We start from the raw sequence: 22,119 nt of genomic DNA, 5'->3' as shown, positions 1-22,119 counted from the left end.
TCAAACTAAAACAGCAGGTTTCCATTGCACTCGCCCTGCCTCCTGGTCATTAACGCTGCTCCCAGCCTACTGCCTTCACTACTCTTGTCTTTAGTTCCAGGAACTCATGAAGCCCCTTCTGACTCGTTCCTCCCTCTCTACCTACTGTTGGTTTTGGTGGTGGTGGTTTGGTTTGGTTTTTTTTTGAGAGACAGGGTCTTGCTCTGTCCCCCAGGCTGGAGTGCAGTGGCACAGCCTTGGTTCATTGCAGCCTCAACCTTCTGGGCTTGAGCAATCCTCCCACCTCAGCCTCCCCAGTAGCTGGTACTACAGGCACATGCCACCACGCCTGGCTAATTTCTGTGTTTTTTGTTTGTTTGTTTTTTGCTTTTTGTTTTTTTTTTGTTGTTGTTGTTGTTTGTTTTTTTTTTGTAGATACGGTCGCGCTATGTTGCCCAGGCTGGTCTTGAACTCTTGGGTTCAAATGATTCTCAAGCCTCAGCCTCCCAAAATGCTAGGATTATAGGTGTGAACCATTGTGCCTGGCCTGTTCCTACTCTTGTTTTTTAAGTCACATTTATTGAGGTATATTTTACAAACAGATTAACTTTTTAGTGTACAGTTTTATACATTTTAACAAATGCATATAGTTTAACAACCACAATCAAGAAATAGAACAATTCTGTCATCCCCAAAAGTCCCCTTTGTAGTCAGCTTCTTGCCTCATCCTGGCTTCCAGCTACCAGTGCTTTTCTCTCCCTTGGTTTTGCCTCTTCCTGAATGTTATATAAATGGAATTGTATCATGTAGCATTTTGAGTCTGGCTTCTCACTAAAGAAGAACGCATCTGGGTCCTCCCTGTTGTTCCTTTGGATTGCTGAGTAGCATTCCGTTGTAGACTTCTGGGCAGTTGCCAGATGAAGGGCATTTGGGTGAGTTTGGATGATTGTTTTGGTGATTGCTGCAAACATTCATGGATAGGTTTTTGTACAAACTTGAATTTTCACTTCCCTCAGGTAAATAGCTAGAAGTTGTCCCTTACATCTTAATCCTCCTCTTGACACCATCCTGAGAGCTCAGCATTCTCTAATCTCTAACTTTGCTGTTTACACTTCTCTGTGATGGACAGGATAAAATGCTGTCAGGAGTTAAGGTCTGACATGTTTTTCCCCTTCCAGCCAATCTATCCACTGTGACCTGGGAAGGCACCTCTCTCTTCTCTGGACTTTCATAGTATTCGACAGACACTTTTCTCTTCCTAACATAGTGCTGCTGCCTGCCTGCGCTGTCATTGAGAGCCATCTTTTTAGCCAGTAGTGGATGAAAAGCCCTTTCTTGGTCCACGATTGCCCCTGGCTAAGCTGCAAACATGCTGGCTTAGCATAACAGGTGCCCGAACAAGGAGGGGCAGGGGAGCGTGCAGAGCGGGCACCTAATCTTATTAACCCATATTAAGGTTACTAGGGGTTTATTTACCGGCAGCTCAGTCCTGGGCTTGAAGCATGTTGTAAAGAAGCTGTGGGTTCTGGAACTGAGGCCAGAAATTCCAGGACACAGCTTCCCAAATATTCAGGATAGTCATCACCTGTTTCTTCCCTGTGGAGTGAGCATTTTAAAAATGAAAGTCCTAAGGCTCTGTCTTTACCCCTCACCCCCGTCCCAGGGCTATGCTGGCAGAGCTTTAAAAGCTGGCTGGGCCAGGTGCAGTGGCTCACTTCTGTAATCCCAGCACTTTGGGAGGCCAAGGCAGGCAGATCACCTAAGGACAGGAGTTCGAGACCAGCCTGGACAACATGGCGAAACCCCATCTCTACTAAAAATACAAAAATTAGCGGGGTGTGGTGGCCAATGCTGTAATCCTAGCTAGTAGGGAGGCTGAGGCAGGAGAATCACTTGAACCCAGGAGGCGGAGGTTGCAGTGAGCTGAAATCATGCCATTGCACTCCAGCCTGGGCAGCAAGAGCAAAACTCCATATTTGCAAAAAAAAAAAAAAAAAAAAGCTGGCTGGGTCCCTCAGGAGAAAAGGATTTACACCAGCCCAAGGAAAGACTGAAGTTACACACAAGCAAAAACCTGACAGTAGAGACTTCGTGGGCACTGGTAGGTGACCAAAAGGGATGGTCCAGGTTTCTCTAGCAACTACCGGCTACCTGAGAAGACCTGTTAAAATGCAGTTAACCCTAAGCCTACTCCGAACCAATGAGTGACGTATATTGTAGGGTCAATGCACTCTTGGGCCTCTCAACACTCTTCAGATGCTCAGGTTGTTCACATTTGCCCCTATAACCTGGCCCCGTAGAGACATTTCCCTGTTTGAGGAAATAACGTTTTGGCCAGAGGAGAAGAAAAAATGGCTTGGAGTTTTGCCTAAATTACTACATTAAAATTCCATGTATTCAGCTCTGGTTCAAACTCTAGCAAATGCTGAGATTATTTGGATATAATAATAGTCACTGCTCTAATAGTCACTGTTGTTACAGGTAAGAGATGGCAAGATGGAGTGATGTGATACGCAGGCCATGTTTATAACAATGATCGTTACCAATGCTTCCCTTTAGGGTGGGTTTCTTTTCCTTTTTGGCAAATACTAGCTGTCGTAGGGGATTCTGCGATACATGTTGTTGAATGGGCTTAGTCATTTAACAAAAGTGATTTTCATACAGTATGAATTTTAATATCTATTGACAGCTGTTAACAGCATAGTTACACTTGTGGGCCTAGAGCAGCACTTTCACCAGGGTTCTCAGCACTCTTGAGAGACGGCAAGAGCTCAGGGACCTTTGCCAAAGATGTCTGGCTCAGCATTTTTTCAGTAGGGATCATTCCTTGGCCTCAACGAGACTCAGAAATCTAATTAAACTTGGGACCAACGTCTGACGGGGTGTCCAGACATCTTGGATCTGGTCTTCTGCTTGGGGGAATTAAGCCCAGAACATACCCCAGGCAGCACCAGTCTTATTTTCTCTACACTGAAGTTCTTAGGACAGCAAAGAACCCAAACTCAGTCCAAAGTAACCTATTCCCAAACACCAGCGGTCAGAAGCAGAGGTAAATTATCTACTGTTCCCTTTCTGGTGTTTGCCTTCTGGCTGTAGTCTCCAGCCAGGTAGGAATGAGCTCTCTTGAATATTCATCCAACTTGCAGAATTATGCTGGGCCCTGCCTTGGTCTGGTCACCAGGGTCTGGGAAGTCAGCAAAATCATTCCTTCCCCTGAAAGCTTCTCTTTCCTAAAGAAAGTGAAAACTCATGTATTTGCTAGCTCAGGAAGATGGGCTATCTCAAAGAATCTCCTTAGATGCAGAAGCATTCCAGAAATAGTGTTTTTCAAGATGGGTATCTGGGGGGAAGAAACAGAAGAAGCTCCCGGAGAATTCCTTGCCCTTTGCTGTGGACAATTAGTGTTGTCCATAGGGCTGTGATGGCCACCTGTGTGGGTGTCCCTGGGCCCACCAAGAGCTGAGGCCTGGTCTCCAAAGGGTGGACTCATGTCTGATTGTTGCTCCTCTTCCACAGCAGGGCAGCAGCCTACCCCAGTGCTTCCACAGATGAGCCACAGGAGATCACCCGGCACTTTAGGGGTGGTGTGGTGCTGGGACACGCCAACAGCCCGACTTCCTCAACCCATGGTTCACTCCAGACTCAGTGACTGAGGGCATGTGAATGGGACACAAAAGCAGGCCTTTCACTGTGTTTTTGGTAGGGGAAATAATCTCCTGCCTTGAAATTCTCCTGCTTCATGATTAAAGAATCCTGTTTAGAGCCCTCAATGCCTTAAGAGTCCATTATTCCTAGAAAAGTGTAACTTTCCCCCAACTTCTGGCATTAAGCAAATGGCCAACCTGTCAATCTTGGCATTAAAAAAAAAAAGACAACATGGCCATTTTTCAGACTTCTGTACTTATGCACCAAGTGACACTTTGGATATAGAGTGAAGCAACATGGAGCTCATAAGAGGTGAATTCTAAAAGGGGAGCAGCCCTCGGATACAGCCAGTGGCTGTAGGGTAGGACTAAATTCGTGTGAGAAAGACGGGTCCTGGGCTAGCCATCTGAGAGAGCCCCTGAGTCACCAGAAGGGCATATCCTAGGGCAGCGGGCCTGAAGGGAGCTCGCTCATTCACATTTTGGGCCAGTCATTCAACAACTGTGTGTCAAATGCTTTTAGGGACCCTAAACTTAAATTCCACCATCAGGGAGAGTCTCTGTGAGATGGTGCCCTCCTTGCGAGATTCAGACTTTCGGAGTTGGACGAGGGGGAGATCCGCGTTTCCTGAGTCCACTATTTCTCAGTGTTCGGGAGGGGAGGGGCCCCAGGGCTCTCAGCCAGCCTCTGGGCCCTGGCCTGTGTCTGCGCCCTCGGCTTCCACCTGGTTGCCCTTGCCCAGCTTCTTCACGCTCTCCAGAAAGGCCTTCCAGGTCTCTGGCACGCTCTTCTCCAGCAGCCAGCCCTCGCTCTCGCTCTCAGGTTCCTCAGGGTTGGACACACGGTCCAGTGACGTCTGCAGATAGCGCAGCCCAATTGTAATGGTCACCTGATGGCGGGAGAAGAGATTTAGAGACAATCTGGGAGAATCACTGGGAGCTGGATCATTAGGAAACCACAGGAGCCTCAAAATGAGGGTCCCAGAGAGGACTCAACCTGAGCACTATGGAATGTGGATTGGTGACAGCCTGCCCCACGCTGCCCTGCCCTCAGTGCTCAACACACCTGACTCCTCCAGCCTCATCTCAGACCCCTCTCTTCCTCCCTTTCCAGCCACCCTGGGCTGCTTTGGATTCGCCCATGCCCCATACTCTCTCCTCTCTAGGTCTTTACCATCTGCTATGCTCGGCCTAGAACCTTGTTCCTCTCCATGTTCATCTGTTAATTTATCATCAGCCCTTGGTGAGCTCCCCTGCAGCTCATCCTCCCTCCCCACCCCCTCGGGTCGCCCGCATCCCAGGTGCATTATTCCTGGGTTCCTTCACCTTGGTGCCCCTCTACACCCTGTCGCTTGGCACATATTGTGTGGTTCAGTAACTTCTTTGGGTGGAATTAAGAGGTCACCTCCTTTTCTGTATCTGCTGTGTGGTACTGTTTTTTTTTTTTTTTGAGACGAGTCTCGCCCTGTCACCCAGGCTGGAGTGCAGTGGCGTGGTCTCAGCTCACTGCAAACTCTATCTCCTGTGTTCAAGGAATTCTCGTGCCTCGGCCTCTTGAATAGCTGAGATTACAGGGGCCTGCTACCATACCTGGCTAATTTTGTTTTTTTTTTTTTTTTTTTTTTTTGTTATTGTTGTAGATATGTGGTTCCCCCATGTTGCCAGCTGGCCTCGAACTCCTGGCCTCAAGAGATTCACCCGCCTTGACCTCCCAAAGTGCTGGGATTACAGGTGTGAGCCACCGTGCCCGGCTCTTCCATTATTTTGATGAGCACAGTGATGAGTGGATGCTGGTAAAAAAATAATTTGGATTTGTTCACTAGCATTCACTGTGTGGCAGATTTGGTGTTAAAATGCCTAGGTTCAAACCCAGTCCTGGCACTTAGCCAGCCTTGTTACCAGGAAACCTCACTTTATTCATATGGTTTGCAGATTTTCAGATGAAGTGGTGCCCGCCTTGTGTGGATACTGTGACACTTTAATATGTGTAAAACACACAGGCCGAGTGCATTGGCGCATGCCTGTAATCCCAGCACTTTTGGAGGCCAAGGCGGAGGGAGAATTGCTTGATCTCAGGAGTTTGAGACCAGCCTGGGCAACATAGCGAGACCTCATCTCTACTAAAATAAAATAAAATAATTGCTGAGTGTGGTTGTGCGTGCCTGTAGTCCCAGCTACTCGGGTACTTGTGTAGCCAAGATGGGAGGATGTCATGAGCCCTAGAGATGGAGGCTGCGGTGAGCCATGATCGCACCACTGCACTCTAGCAAACACCACCACAGTACCTGGTACACAGTAAAGACCAACAGAAGAGTCAGCTGTAGCGGATCATTAGCTTATTGTTTTCACTTTTCTTTTTTTTTTTTGAGATGGAGTCTCCCTCTGTCACCCAGGCTAGAGTGCAGTGGCACGATCTCGGCTCACTGCAACCTCCGCCTCCCAGGTTCAAGCGATTCTCCTACCTCAGCCTCCCAAGTAGCTGGGATTATAGGCGTCAAAAACTTGGCACCACGCCCAGCTAATTTTTATATTTTTAGTAGAGACAGGGTTTCACCACGTTAGCCAGGCAGGTCTCAAACTTCTGACCTCAGGTGATCCACCCGCCTCAGCCTCCCAAAGTGCTGGGATTACAGGCGTGAGCCACCACACCGTTTTCACTTTTCTATAACATATTCCATTAGCCACTTGTTTCTATACAAATTCCTGGCTTGCTCTCCTCCACTTCTCTGTATGGCATAGCAAACTCTCAGGGATGAAGCTGCTCCCTGAGGGCAGGGATGGCCCTTACTCATCTGGCTCACTCAGAATCCCAGCACCTAGAACAGAATGAGGTGGGGGAAGGCCTCAGTAAATTTCTTTTGAATGAATACTCTGGGACATTTGATAATTATGGTAGTAGATAACAATAACTGAGAGTTTTAGATTTATGTTACTGTCAACTGGAAGCTGAATAAATATTTTTACAGCAGAAAAAGTCACCTCCTCCATGAAGTCCTCTTGATGTGAACGCGTCCACTCTGATTCCCTCCTGCTTTCCTGAAGGAGACTCTCTGCACTGTGAGTTTTGCACTTGGTAATGATCCTCCCTTTCGCTCATAAATTAGACATCATCTCCTGACTAGATTGTGAAGCCTAGGCAGGCACAGCCAAGATCAGACTCCTAACATTATGCTCAGCTGCCCTTGGCCCATCAGACCTCTGTCCATTAAACGCTCCAAGTAAAAGGGGCATTTGAATGCCCTCTTCCCAATAAGCTGATCCTTGTCTAATGCAGTCCACTAAATTCCTGTAATGGTGGGCCACTGAGAGGCAGCCAATGGAACCCCATTTTCCCACTGACTTTTTCTTTCTTTTTTTTTTTTTTTTTTTTTTGGAAATAGAGTCTGGCTCTGTTGCCCAGGATAGAGTACAATGTTGAGATCATGGCTCATGGCTCCTGGCAGCCTCGACCTCCAGGGCTCAGATGATCCTCCTGCTTCAGCCTCCTAAGTATCCAGGACTACACGTGTGCACCACCACACATGGCTAATTTTTATGGTGGTGGTGGTGGTGGTGGTGTTTTTTTGTTTTGTTTTGTTTTGTTTTGTTTTGTTTTGTTTTTCCTGAGATGGAGTTTCGCTCTTCTTGCTCAGGCTGGAGTGCAATGGCGTGATCTCGGCTCACTGCAACCTCCACTTCCCAGGTTCAAGTGATTCTCCTGCCTCAGCCTCCCAAGTAACTGGGATTACAGGCATGCACCATTAGGCCCGGCTAATTTTGTATTTTTCGTAGAGACGGGGTTTCTCCATGTTGGTCAGGCTGGTCGCAAACTCCCAACCTCAGGTGATCTGCCCGCCTTGGCCTCCCAAAGTGTTGGGATTATAGGCATGAGCCACCGCGCCTGGCCGTCATTTTTGTGTTTTTTGTAGAGATGAGATCTTGCTATGTTCCCCGGGCTGGTCTAAACTCCTGGGCTCAACTGATCTTCCTGCCTTAGCCTCCCAAATCCTAGCTAACGCCTGCTAGGATTACAGGCGTGAGCCACTGCTCCTGGCTCTGCTGACTTCTTTTATGCCTCCATCTCTGGGGCTCATGAGATCCTCCCATCTTGGCCATCTGAGTACCTGAGCTGAGTAGCTGGGACTACAGGCATGTGCCATCACGTCCAGCAATTTTTTTTTTTTTTTTTTTAGTAGAGATGAGGTCTCACTATGTTGCCCAGACTGATCTCAAATTCCTGAGTTCAATGCTTATGAACTTTTATGACTTCTTTTATATTCAGTCTTCTTTTTGTGTGTTTTCAGGGAATGTGGCCATCTAAATTTCCAGCAGTATGTTTCTCTCCTCATTCTACCCACCCAAGACTCTGTGTCAAGGAGTCAGCAACCAATAAATGGTCATGAATATGCTGTGTTTGCCTCAACATTAAAAGAAGGCTTTGGCCGGGCACAGGGGCTCACGCCTGTAGTCCCAGCAGTTTGGGAGACCAAGGTGGGGGATCACCTGTGGTCAGGAATCCAAGACCAGCCCAGCCAACATGGTGAAACCCTGCCTGTACTAAAAATACAAAATTAGCCAGGCATGGTGGTGGGTGCCTGTAATCCCAGCTATTTGGGAGGGGCTGAGGCAGGAGAATCACTTGAACCCAGGAGGCTGAGGTTGCAGTGAGCCAAGATGGCACCACTGCACTCAAGCCTGGGCAACAAGAGTGAAACTCCGTCTCACAAAAAAAAAAAAAAAGTCGGCTTCCTGGACATACAGTCACCCTTTATTTTCATGTGGTGAGTTAAAGGAGGTGTTTATCAGCCACAGGCAGGATGCACTGGCTGATAGCATTAGGACAGTGACTCATTTAAAGGAATCTTTGGGAATCTCCTCAATGGAAAAAGCTTCCTCACCAAATGTTCCTGGCTTTGTACATTGGGATTTTGAGGTTTGGATTTTCTGCTCTCAAGGTAGCTAAAAGCACGTACCCCGAGTCACCGTGCCACCTCATTTACTAACAGTCTCTCATTCAACACTAGAGCAGTGCCTGGCATACGGGTACATGTTTAAGAAATATCTCTGACCGCACATGGTGGCTCACGCCTGTAATCCCACCACTTTGGGAGGCCGAGGCCAAGGCTGGTGGATTACTTGAGGTCAGGAGTTCAACACCAGCTTGGCCAACATGGCAAAACCCCATCTCTACTAAAAATACAAAAACTGGCTGGGCATGGTGGTGCACGCCTGTAATCACGGCTACTTGGGAGGCTGAGACAGGAGAATCGCTTGAACGAGGTGGAGTTTGCAGTGAGCTGACATCGTGCCAATGCACTCCAACCTGGGCAACAAAGCAAGACTTTGTCTCGAAAGAAAGAAAGAAAGAAATATCTCTCAGCCAGGTGCAGTGGCACCCACCTGTAATCCCAGCGCTTTGGGGGACCAAGGCAGGAGGATTGCTTGAAGCCAGGAGTTAGAGAGCAGCTTGGGCAACAAGCAAGACCCAATTTCTACAAAAGACTCCACGGAGTGTGACTCAGGGCACCCATTTTCGGCTACTCTGCGTGTGCCTATAGTCCTAGCTACTCAGAAGGCTGAGGTGGGAAGAGCCCTGAGCCCAGGAGTTTGAGGCTGCAGTGAGCTACAATCATGCCCCTGCACTCCAGCCTGGGCGACAGAGTGAATTTTTCTTCTTGTCTCTAAAAAAAAATAAACAATTTAAAATAATAAAAATTAAAAATGAATATCACTTTAACCAAGGAGTGAATTCAGCACACTCACTGAGGATTTGCTTACATTGCAAGCCCTATAGCTTACAGAGGAACTGAGCGTTGCGGATAAGATGAACCGACACATTATTAGACTAACAGGTAAATGGGGACCAGCATCTCAAGAAGCCCAAATCCAAACAGTACCCACTTCCTGAACACCTGCACATGCTGTTCATGTTGCCTCCCAATAGTCCCCAAAGCTAAGTGCTGTCACCCCATATAACAGAGAGGTTAAATGACTAAGACCTCAGTACCAAAAAGTGGGGACACAGGATGAACCTCCAAAGCATGCTAACTAAAAGAAGCCAAAAGTAATATGGGTACATTTATATGAAATGTCCAAAATACATAAATCCAGAGAATAGTTGTCAGGGGTTGGGGGCAGGTTGGGAGGTGGTAACTGCTTCATGGGTGTGAGATTTTCTTGGGGGCTGATGGAAATTTTTTGGAACTAGGTAGAGGTGGTTGCACAACTTGTAAATCAACTAGATGACACCAAATTATTTACCTTTTATAAATCTCACTTTAATTAAAAAAAAAATGTGTCAGTTGTGTGCGGTGCTAACGCCTGTAATCCCAGCACTTTGGGAGGCCGAGGCGGGAGGATCACGAGGTCAGGAGATCGAGACCATCCTGGCTAACACGGTGAAAACCCTGTCTCTACTAAAAATACAAAAAATTAGCCAGGCATGGTGGCGCATGCCTTTAGTCCCAGCTATCGGGAGGCTGAGGCAGGAGAATCGCTTGAACCCAAGAGGGGGAGGTTGCAGTGAGCCGAGATCATGCCACTGCACTCCAGCCTGGGCAACAGAGAGAGACTCAGTCTCAAAAAAAAAAAAATTTAAGTGATGGGAAAGAAACCAAAAACTAAATAAATGAATAAATAAATACAAAAGGTGGAGGCACTGGGTGGGGTTCAAGCCTGGGCTAATCTGACTCACAACCTCACTGAAGGCTGTTTCCAAGGAGGGAGGCATGCTCTCTCCAGGCCTGGCTCCGCCCCCATTAGACGCAAACGGGCCGGAGTCTCTCCCTATCCCCACCCCCAGCTGGCCCAGGGCCTACCTCGAAGAGCCAAACGAGGAGCGTGACGACCCCCATGGAGTTCATGAGGCTGCTGTAGTAGCTGAGCAGGGCAGCCCTGCAGCCACGCACCCACAGGTTGAGCTCCTCGGTCTGGTGGTCGTAACTGTAGTGTGCTGAGTTGTTGGTGATCTGATACTGGATGCAGGGCCTTGGCGAGCTAGGATTGCAGCAGCTGAAGGGGACGCCATCTACCAGGTACCGCCCATCCACGTTGCTCTTGATTCGACTGGAAAGGAAAGAGACAGCTGGAGATGGGCTTCCTGGGCTTCTCACCAGGGCCCACTTCCTCCCATCCCCTGCCTCTGGAAGCCTGGAATAGTCATTCACTCACACGCTTGGTATATATTTGCTGTGCACCTGCTACATGCCAGCCACTGTTCTAGGCACTGAAGACAAAGCAATGAATAAATGCCCCTGCCTTCCTCGACCTTATGGTCTAGAGGGTTGAGGCAGATGGTAATCCAAGACTCAAGTCAATAGGGAATATAGAAATTCACCCAACCATTCTGTGCTGCCAGGCCCTTTCTTGGGGCCATGCCTGGAGGGTAGGAGGAGCAGCAGGACAGGAGCTGTTGATGGACAAGCATCTGGCTGCCACTGGTGACGCCCCAGCTCCCTCACCAACCTCATCTCCCCCTTACATGTCACTGGTGGCCAAGGCCCTTTCCAGCCAGGTGTTTCCAGAAGGCCTGCTCGGGCCCAGGGCCTGTGCAGAGGCAGGGGATGGAGACCCGAGGCAGGCACAGTCCTTGCCCTCGGAGGACTCCACCCCCAGCTAGGGTGGAGCTCCTGACTCACCTAAGGGACACAACTGCAAGCAGGTTCTCCAGGCTGATGGGCAGGGCTCCCAGCATATCTTCTGCACTTCTATATTTTTTTGTATATTTATTTAGAGCTTACCATACACTCACCAGGTTCAGAATTCAAAAGGGATCTTTACAGTGAAAAGTCCCCCCTTCCCCTCGGGCAGGCTGGGTATGTTCTACCTGACCCGGGTGTGATTACCCAGGTGTTTCATGTGTCAAAACTCACTGAGCTGCACACTTGGGATTCGTGCATTTGGCTGGGCATGGTGGCTCATGTCTGTAATCCCAGCACTTTGTGAGGCTGAGGCAGGAGGATCGCTCGAGCCCAGGAGTTCAAGGCAGCAGTGAGCTATGATCACACCACTGCACTCAGCCTGGGCAACAGAACAAGACTGTCTCTTAAAAAAAAAGAAAAAAAAAGATTTGTGCACTTGACTGTGTGCTTGTCATCGAAATAAAAAGTTGCAGGCAGGCGCGGTGGCTCACGCCTATAATCCCAGCACTTTGGGAGGCGGAGGTGGGCAGATCACGAGGTCAAGAGATCGAGACCATCCTGGTCAATATGGTGAAACCCCGTCTCTACTAAAAATACAAAAATTAGGTGGGCATGGTGGCACGTGCCTGTAGTCCCAGCTACTCAGGAGGCTGAGGCAGGAGAATCACTTGAACCCGGCAGGCAGAGGTTGCAGTGAGCCAAGATCGCGCCACTGCACTCCAGCTGGGACAACACAGTGAGACCCCGTCTCAAAAAAAAAAAGAAAAGAAAAAGTTGCGTGTAGGCCAGGTGCAGTGGCTCATACCTGTAATCTCAGCACTTTGGGAGGCCCAGGTGATCAGATGACTTGAGGTCAGGAGTTTGAGACCAGCCTGGGCAACATGGTGAAACCTCATTTCTACAATTAATAAAAATACAAAAAAAATAGCCAGGCATTTTGGTGCATGCCTGTAGTCCCAGCTACTCGGGAGGCTGAGGCACGAGAATCACTTGAGCCCGTGATGCAGAGGTTGCAGTGAGCCAAGATCACGCCACTGTAGTCCAGCCTGGGCGATAGAGTGAGACTCTGTCTCAAAAAAGAAAAAAAAAGTTGCAGGTGAACAATGTGTTACATAATAGACTTTTAGAACATAATAGAGAGCATAATTGTTTCCAATAGAGATTATTTTAAACAATGTTCACTGAAATGGTCACGAATCTCTTAAAAGATGTCCATGTTTCGCTTCTAAATAAAATCTCTTTAATACAAAATTAATCCCACTCCTCATCTCTCAGCCTCCAGGTCCTGACTGCTATGGCCAGTTCCACCAGAGACAGGCTTCATGCATGGACAAGCAAACATGTTTTCTTTTTTCCTGTTCTTTTTTTATTACTGCAAATGAGAACATTATATACATACTATCTTGAACCTTTCTTTTTACCCTTAGCAGTATCTTGGAGATCTTTTTTTTCTTTTTTTTGGCAGGAGTGGAAGATGGAGTCTTACTCTGTCACCCAGGCTGGAGTGCAGTGGTGCACCACCACGCCCAGCTAACTTTTGTATTTTCAGTAGAGACGGGGTTTTGTCATGTTGGCCAGGCTGGTCTGGAACTCCTGACCTCAAGTGATCTGCCTGCCACAGCCTCCCAAAGTGCTGGGATTACAGGTATGAGCCACCGTGCCCAGCTGAGATATTTCATATCTGTCAGTGGAGTGTCCTGGATTTTTTTTTTTAAAGAGCCACATGGTATTCCCATTGTGTGGATGGCACATGGGTCCTAGCTAGTTCCATACTGATGGAAGTTTCGGTTTTCCCAGTCTCTCGTTAATACAAACATGGAAATCAGTCATTTTGCATATTGTGACTATATGGAGCAGGTAAATTCCTTGAAGATGGATCCTTGCATCAAAGGGTGATCTTGCCAGATACCTGTCATATTTCTCCTCTGGTCTGTCCTGCAGGGGCTGAGCGGGGAGGGGCGGTTCACAAACCCCAACCAGCCATGCTCAGGAGAACCTGTCCTCCACAGCCGCATCCACACTGGTCAGACTTGATCTTTGGAAAACAGTATCTCGGGGTTGTTTTCATTTCCATTTTTCTCATTACGAGTGAAGCTGAGCATCTTTTGGTGTGCTCAAGGACCACGGGTGGTTCCATTTCCATGAACCGTGTTGATTTCCGTCTATTATGATTAAGACTTTCTAGGAGGGCTGCATGAGGTGGCCTGGGTCATGGCAAACATGTTTCCACACGCCCTGTAATCCCTGCCCTCTACTTCATGGGCAGAACACGCTGCCCAGAGACCAGATGGCCCTGGGTGGCATGGACAGCACAGGTCGGTGATAAGAGCAGGACAGCCTGGGTTTACTCCTGGCTTGCCCACATGCCAGCTCCATCCCTCTGGACAAGTTCCTTAACCTCTCCCTGCCTCTGCTTCCTTATATTTAAAATAAAGTTGACACGAGGATTGCATGAAGTGATACATGTGAGAGTGCTTGAAGAGTGCTGGTATTAATACATAGTAGCCATGGGCTATGAGCAAAACCACCTCACTGGGCAGCTGGCCAAGCAAGAGCCACCAGGGGCGGTACTCTGAGCACCTGGGAGCTGACATCAGGTTGTAAGAACAGAGCCCGCCACGCAATATCATATCACGGGAGAACCCTCACTGGGGAGTTGGCAGTGCAGGTTCTACCAGCCGTGGTGAAGAAGCTGTCGGCTCCTTGAGGGCAGGATCGTGCAGGGTACCCTCCGTGGTGGTCCCAACACGGAGCACCTGCCGGCTGGCACTGCCTGCCCACCGCTCAAAGCCCCACTCCAGCCACATGCATGAGGAAGGCAGAAACTGTGTCTTGCTCAGCTGTCCTTCTGCAGCCCCTCGCTGGGGGGCACCAGGCTGTGGGTGATGGAATTGGGGCAGGGGTGGGAAGACAAGCTGGAGCAGTGTGGGAAGGGCCTTTGGCTTGGGCCTCCGGCTCCCCTGAGGGCTCCCTGAGGATGGGCTGTGTCTCCCCTCAGACTGGGGCCCCCTGAAGATAGGGCTGCATGTCCCCTCAGCCTGGAGCTTCCTGAAGACAGGGCTGCGTCTCCCTCACACTGGGAACTTCCCAGGGGCAACACAGGTCAGCCTGGGGCAAAAGGCCGAGCTTGGTGAACGCTGGGACTTGCCTGGGTCACCAGCCTGGGAACCCTTGGGGTCTCTCACTTCTGGAGCTATCCCTCCCCGACTCCAAACATCATCTTGTTTACTCAGTGCTTGCCCTCATTCCAACCACCGATTAAGGCTCCTCTCACCCTCTTAAGACAAAGCCAGGCAGAGGAGAGCGCCTTAGTGGTGAGCCGGCTATTTATATCGCAGCGTGTTTCCCAGGCTATGAATTTCACTCTGCGGTGGGGGAGGAGTCACTAGGGTTTGAAAGGGTCTTGAATAAAATAAGGCCTATGTTCTAGGCCACTCTCCCATAAGTAAGGCACATAGAGCCTGGGAAAATGATCATGTCTGAGTTTTTCTGGAAAAACCAACATAATTTAGTAACTGAATCAAATCAGTAAGGCCAGTCATAGGGCGATGGGCAGGGGTATACCTGACGGGGTCACCCCAAGCAGGACGCTGGCTGAGGGACACCTGTGAGACCTTGAGAACTGGCCTAACCTCTCTGAGACTGAGTTTTCTCATCTAAGAAATGAGATTTTAAACACTTGATGGGATGGTGGACATCAGATGGGGCCATACGCATAGAGCATTGGGTGCGCACTATGTGTTTAGTATGCTTTGAAGATGGCTTTTTTGGGTAGTGCTGTGGTTTGAATGTGTCCCCCAAAGTTCCTGTGTTGGAAACGTGAGGCCCAGCATGACAGTGGCGAGAGATGGACCTTTGAGAGGTGACTGGATTACGAGGGCTCTGTCCTCATGAGCAGATTAATGCCTTTATCACAGGAGTGGGTTCCTGAGGAAAAGGATGAATTCGGGCCTCTCAGCAGATGTGGCCCCTCCACCTTGGACTTCCCAGTCTCCAGAACAGTAAGAAATAAATCTCGGCCGGGCGCGGTGGCTCAAGCCTGTAATTCCAGCACTTTGGGAGGCCAAGACGGGCGGATCACAAGGTCAGGAGATCGAGACCATCCTGGCTAACCTGGTGAAACCCCGTCTCTACTAAAAGTACAAAAAACTAGCCGGGTGAGGTGGCGGGCGCCTGTAGTCCCAGCTACTCGGGAGGCTGAGGCAGGAGAATGGCGTGAACCCGAAAGACAGAGCTTGCAGTGAGCTGAGATCCGGCCACTGCACTCCAGTTTGGGCAACAGAGTGAGACTCCGTCTCAAAAAAAAAAAAAAAGAAAAGAAAAGAAATAAATCTCGCTCTTTATCAACTTTCCAGACTCAAGTATTCTGTTACAGCAGGTCCCAGTGAACTAAGACAGTAAGTCACTGGGCATGAGGTAGTACAGACAGTGAGGAGTGACATGAGGAGGAGACACAGTCCTGTCTTCAGAGACCCCCCAGTCTGAGGCAGACACAGCCCCGTCCTCAGGGACCCCCAGTCTGAGGGAGACGCAGCCCTCGTCCTCAGGGAGCCCCAGTCTGAGGGAGACGCAGCCCCGTCCTCAAGGAGCCCCTGTCTGAGGGGGAAATGCAGCCCCATCCTCAGGGAGCCCTAGTTTGAGGGGAGACACAGCCCTGTCTTCAGGGAACCCCAGTTTGAGGGAAACGCAGCCCCATCTTCAGGGAGCCTGGGTCTGAGGGGAGACACAGCCCCATCCTCAGGGAACCCCAGTCTGAGGGAGATACAGCCCCATCCTCAGGGAGCCCCAGTCTGAGGGAGACAAAGGCCCATCCTCAGGGAGCCCTGGTCTAAGGGGAGACACAGCCCAGCCCTCAGGAAGCCCCAATTTGAAAGGGAAACACAGCTCTGCCTTCAAAGAGCTCCCGTCTGAGAGGGGAGACACCCCATCTAGCCAGGTTCTAATCTTCTTCCTGAGATGTCTACGAATTGTTTAAGAAGAGCAAGCAGGTACCTGTATGTAGTCTGTGGGTTCCCTGGGAAGAATGGTGAAGAGCGAAAGCTTGGTGCCAGCTTCTCCCTCAGACTGGGGACCCCTGGCTAGGCCTTCCTGGCTGGTAGTTCCTAGTTCCAAAATGTCTGAGCTCCCTCATGCTCTACCTCTCACCCCGAGATACTACAGCTCTGCTCATCCTGCAACCTTTAAAAGAAGTGTTGTAAACTGACTGAAGACCTCATGTCCTTCCTCATGTGCTGCAGTAAGATGCACAGAGCGGCACTGTAGGAAATGTTCTTGCCACAGCTGAGCCTGATCCAACCACACCTCGACCCAGACTACTGGTTTATGAGGAAATACAGGGAACAGAAGAACAAGTTAAACAACGCCACTTGACTGCAATTGCCCAATTCCAAACTATGGGGGATTCTGCAGGAGAATCCCAGTTTCTCTTACATACATGGCATGAAAAAGGGGCCAGTTTCCTAGTAAAACAGACAGGAAACCAAACAACCAAAGGCAAAGCATGGACTTGGTTTGGATCCTAAATTGACCAACTGTAAAAAGCATTCCGAGACTATCAGGGAAAGCTGAGCATAGACTGGGTATTGGTTGACATTGCCATTAATTCTGTTGACTCTGACTGGTCTTGTGCTTATGTTCAGCAGAAACAAAAGGGCAAAAAACGAACAAAGCCTCTGTCTGTTGGCGATGCCTACTGAAGTATTTACAGGTAAAAGGAAAGTATACCCAGGATTCGCTTTAGGGTATTCAGAAGGGGAGAATGTGTTTGGGGGAGGGTAGTATATATGAAACAGGCAAAATGTTGATATTTGTTCCTAGGTGATGGCTTCTTGTCTTTGGGTCTTTAGTTTTTGTTTTTGTTTGAGACAGAGTTTCTCTGTTGTTGCCCAGGCTGGAGTGCAATGGTGCAATCTCGGCTCACTGTAACCTCTGCCTCCCAGGTTCAAGTGATTCTTCTGCCTCAGCCTCCAAAGTAGCTGGGATTACAGGTGCTTGCCATGACACCCATGCCCAGCTAATTTCTTTTTTTTTTTTTTTTTTTTGTATTTTGGTAGAGACAGGGTTTCACCATGTTGGCCTGGCTGGTCCTGAACTCCTGACCTCAGGTGATCCACCCCCATCAGCCTCACAAAGTGCTGGGATTACAGGCGTGAGCCACCGCGCCAGGCCTGTAGTTCTCAACTGATGCTCTTTTATCTTATTTTATTGCATTTCCAACTTCTATTATAGAAAAAACTCAAGCTTTTACAAAATTAGAGAGTTCAGTATAATTAATTCCCATGTAGCCATCACCTAGCCAGGTGTGGTGGCAGCACACCTGTAACTCCAGCTACTTGAAAGCTGAGGTGGGAGGATCACTTGAGCCCAAGGTCTCTTAAAAAAAGGGAAAAACAGACTGGGCGCGGTGGCTCACGCCTGTAATCCCAGCACTGTGGGAGGCCGAGGCGGGCGGATCACGAGCTCAGATTGAGACCATCCTGGCTAACACGGTAAAACCCTGTCTCTACTAAAAACACACAAAAAATTAGCCGGGTGTGGTGGCGGGCACCTGTCGTCCCAGGTACTTGGGAGGCTGAGGTAGGAGAATGGCGTGAACCCGGGAGGTGGAGCTTGCAGTGAGCCAAGACTGTGCCACTGCACAGGCGGGTGGATCACCTGAGATCAGGAGTTCGAGACCAGCCTGGGCAACATGGTGAAACCCTGTCTTTACTAAAAATATAAAAATTAGCCAGGTGTGGTGCTGGGCGCCTGTAATTTTAGCTACTCGGGAGGCTAAGGCAGGAGAATTGCTTGAACCCAGGAGACAGAGGTTGCAGTGAGCCGACATGGTGCCACTGCACTCCAGCCTGGACAATAGAGTGAAACTCCATCTCAAAAAAAGAGAGAGAGAGAGAGAGAGAGAGAGAGAGAGAGAGAGAGAGAACTATACATCTCTTTCACTGATCCCTTGCTCTGAAAAGAGAGAGTCAGTGAGGGAGACAGCGTTCCTGGATTTGGCTCCTCCCTCTGAGAGCCTCCTCCAAGTGTAGCAGAAAGTGTGTCCCCCTCTTCCTGGCCCACCCAGGACCACCAGGCCAGGGGAGCGAGATGTGGGAAGTTGAAGCCCAGTGACAACCCCATTTACCACAGGCCCTGCAGAGCCCAGGATGGTGTTTCTAGTTTCTGTGGGGCCACCTCGTGATTGTTTGAGATGTTGGCACAGAAGCACTGGAATCCGAACCTAATCCATTCATGTTTTCCAACCCAGCATCATCTCTGTCCACTCCTTTCCCTGTCCTTCTGGGAGAGGAAATGGAGAACAAAAAGACAGGGAAAGGCCGGGAGCGGTGGCTCACACCTGTAATCACAGCACTCTGGGAGGCCGAGGCAGGCAGATCACCTGAGGTCAGGAGTTTGAGACCAGCCTGGCCAACATGGAGAAACCCCGTCTCTACAAAATTACAAAAATTAGCTGGGCATGATGGTAGATGCCTGTAATCCCAGCTACTCAGGAGGCTGAGGCAGGAAAAGCACTTGAACCCGGGAGGCGAAGGTTTCAGTGAGCCGAGATCGCGCCATTGCACTCCAGCCTGGGTAACTGAGCAAGACTCCATCTCAATTAAAAAAAAAAAAAAAAAAGACAGGGAAAGACAGGGAGAAGAGGGAGAAAAGCAAGGTTCCCCTACCCCAAGCAGCCTGGATAATTTGAGGCTTCTGTCACTCAGTGAACACTCATTTAATGCCAAGGGTATACAAGAGGTACTTTAACATCACTGGGAAACAGCAGAGTAGGGTGAAAGGAGCAGAATTAAATCTGGCATGCCGTATAATGGAATATTATTTCACCATAAAAAGGAATGAAGTTCTGATATATGCTACAACATGGATGAACTCTGAAAACACTATGCTAAGTGAAAGAAGGCAGACACAAAAGGACAAATGTCATATGACTCACTCATATGAAATGTCCAGAACAGAAAGTAAATGAGTGGTTACTTAGGGCTAAGGGGAGGGGAGGCTAGGGAGTAAAGCTAAACGATGCAAGGTTTCCCTTAGAAGTGATGAAAATGTTCTAAAATTGATTGTAATGTTGGTTGTCCAACTCTGTGAATATACTAAAAACCATTGAACTGCATACTTTTAATGGGTACATTGTTTGGTATGTGAATTATATCTCAATAAAGCTGTTTTTTCTTTTTGTTTGAGACAAGGTCTCGCTCTGTTGCCTAGGCGGGAGTGCAGTGGTGCAATCTCAGCTCACTGCAGCCCCAATTGCTTGGGCTCAGGTGATCCTCCCACCTCAGCCTCCCAAGTAGCTGAGACTGTAGGCACACACCACCACACCTAGTTAATTTTTGTATTTTTTTGTAGGGATGGGGTTTGACCACGTTGCCCAAGCTGGTCTCGAACTCCTGGGCTCAAGTGATCCATCCGCCTCAGCCTCCCAAAGTGCTGGGACTACAGGTGTGAGCCACCACAAGTGGCCGAAACTGGTTTTTGTTTTGTTTTTTTTTTGCCTCCTCCACTTCCTATTGTGTGATCTTAGGCATGGCCCTTAACCTCTTGGGCCTCAGATTTCTCATATGTAAAGTGGAGATAATAATACCAGCGGGGCGCAGTGTCTCACTCCTGTAATCCCAGCACTTTGGGAGGCTGAGGCGGGTGGATCACTTGAGGTCAGGAGTTCAAGACCAGCCTGGGCAACATGGTGAAACCCCATCTCTACTAAAAATACAAAAATTAGCCGGGCGTGGTAGCACATGTCTGTAATCCCAGTTACTCAGGAGGTTGAGGCAGGTAAATCGGTTGTACCCGGGAGGCAGAGGTTGCAGTGAGCCAAGATGGTGCCACTGCACGGCAGCCTGAGCAACAGGGCAAGATTGTCTCAAACAAACAAACAAACAAACAAAAACTAAAAAAATTAAGACAAAAACTTCCAGGAGGGGTTTTGTGCAGGATAAATTTGGGTCTTTTCTCCCTCCCAAATGACTTGGCAACATGGTCATAGGCAGGCTGGGGATGGGGTGCAGTCACTGGGCTACTCCCCCGAGACAGAGCAGCCAAAACTCTTGTAAGGCCAGGTGCTGTGGCTCACACCTGTAATCCCAGCAATTTGGGAGGCTGAGGCAGGCGGATCACTTGAGGTCAGGAGTTCCAGACCAGCCTGACCAACATGGTGAAACCTTGTATCTACTAAAAATACAAAAATTAGCCAGGTGTGGTGGCATGTGTCTGTAATCCCAGCTACTCAGGAGGCTGAGGCAGAACAGTCTCTTGAACCCAGGCGGCGGAGGTTGCAGCAAGCTGAGATCGTGCCACTGCACCACAGCCTGGGTGATAGAGTGAGACTCCATTTCAAAAAACAAAAACAAAAAAAAACTCTTGTAAATTCCCATAAAAATATGGAATTGTTTCTACCTAATCTTATTCATTAGATCAGGAAACTTCAGGAGCCAGTCCTGGATCTTAAAGATTCCCCTGAGAAATCTCCAAAACCTGCCCACCCCTCCATGCTTACTGAGGCTATGCACTCTATCCTCAGTTTCCTGGGGGCCCCAAGGTGGGACACAACTGGGGAGGCCAGAATGCAGGCACCTAGCTCCTCCTCTCAGGAGATGGACTGAAGATGCCAGAAGGTGAAGACCTCAACTTTCTCTAGCCCAGTCTAGTGAAGTGCGCACTGCACAGAATGGAAAGTTATTCCAGGGACAGAGCCTGCAGAAATGCCTGGAAATCGTGGCACCACACACTGCCCATGCCCCGTCTGTGTCAGCGGAGGATCCCTGTGCATTTTCTCTAGGCTACCCGTGCTCAGACCAGCTCACTTCTCCTGGGATTGCTTCCCCACAGTCCTCAGGTCAAGCAGGAGAAAGAGGCTCACCCCAAACTCTTTGTTGGCTCATCCAAATTTGATGGGGAGAGGGGAAACAAAAAAAAAGGAGAATTCTGCCTGGCATGGTGGTGGGTGCCTATAATCCCAGGTACTCTGGAGGCTGAGGTGGGATGCTTGCTTGAAACCAGGAGTTCAAGACCAGCCTGAGCAACAGAGTGAGACCTCATCTCTATTTTTTTTTTTTTTTTTTTAAAAAAAAAATTTTTTTTCTTTTTTTTAAGGCAGGGTCTCACTCTGTCACCCAGCTGGAGTGCAGTGGCGCAATCTTGGCTCATTGCAGCCTCGACCTCCCAGGCTCAAGCGATTCTCCCTCCTCGGCCTTCTAAGTAGCAGGGACCACAGGTGCATGCCACTGTGCCCTAGCTCTTTTTTGTTTTGTTTTGTTTGTTTTTATTTGGTTGGTGTTTTTTCTTTTTTTGAGATGGAGTTTCGCTCTTGTTGCCCAGGCTAGAGTAGAATGGCACCATCTCAGCTCACTGCAGTCTCCGCCTCCCAGATTCAAGCAATTCTGCCTCCGCCGCCCAAGTAGCTGGGATTACAGGCATGTGCCACTGCACCTGGTTAATTTTGTATTTTTAGTAGAGACGGAGTTTCACCAAGTTGGTCAGGCTGTTCTCAAACTCCTGACCTCAAGTGATCCACCCGCCTCGGCCTCCCAAAGTGCTAGGATTACAAGCGTGAACCACCTCACCAGAACGTTTTTTTTTTTGTTTTTTTTTGTAGAGGTGAGGTCTTATTATGTTGCCCAGGCTGGTCTTGTACTCCTGGCCTCAAGGGATGCTCCTGCCTCAGCCTCCCAAAGTGCTAGGATTACAAGCATGAGCCTGCACCTGGCCAAAAATTTCTTTTAAAAAGATCTTGGTGGCCAGGAGCGGTGGCTCACGCCTGTAATCCCAGCACTTTGGGAGGCCAAAGAGGTTGTATCACTTGAGGTTAGGAGGTCGAGACCAGCCTGGCCAACATGGTGAAACTCGGTCTCTACTAAAATACAAAATAATTAGCTGGG

At 49.0% G+C, this 22,119-nt stretch overlaps 1 protein-coding gene across 1 annotated transcript in view; it reads right to left on the bottom strand.

The window, feature by feature from the left end:
- Positions 1-3,858: 3,858 nt before the first annotated feature.
- The window catches only part of PRPH2 (peripherin 2), a 24,849-nt gene continuing 6,588 nt past the window's right edge, over positions 3,859-22,119 (bottom strand). Inside the window, exons 2-3 of the mRNA XM_017878219.1 lie at positions 10,421-10,667; positions 3,859-4,513 (exon numbers count right to left, since the gene is read on the bottom strand). Of these exons, the coding sequence (XP_017733708.1) occupies positions 4,301-4,513; positions 10,421-10,667 (460 nt within the window). The 3' untranslated portion in view covers positions 3,859-4,300. The remainder of the gene's footprint in view (positions 4,514-10,420; positions 10,668-22,119) is intronic.

The sequence above is a fragment of the Rhinopithecus bieti genome, unplaced genomic scaffold (genome assembly GCF_001698545.2).
Source record: "Rhinopithecus bieti isolate Rb0 unplaced genomic scaffold, ASM169854v2 scaffold_9981, whole genome shotgun sequence".
NCBI lineage: Eukaryota > Metazoa > Chordata > Mammalia > Primates > Cercopithecidae > Rhinopithecus > Rhinopithecus bieti.
Note: the sequence above shows the minus strand (reverse complement) of the source record. Positions and strands in the feature narration are given on the sequence as shown.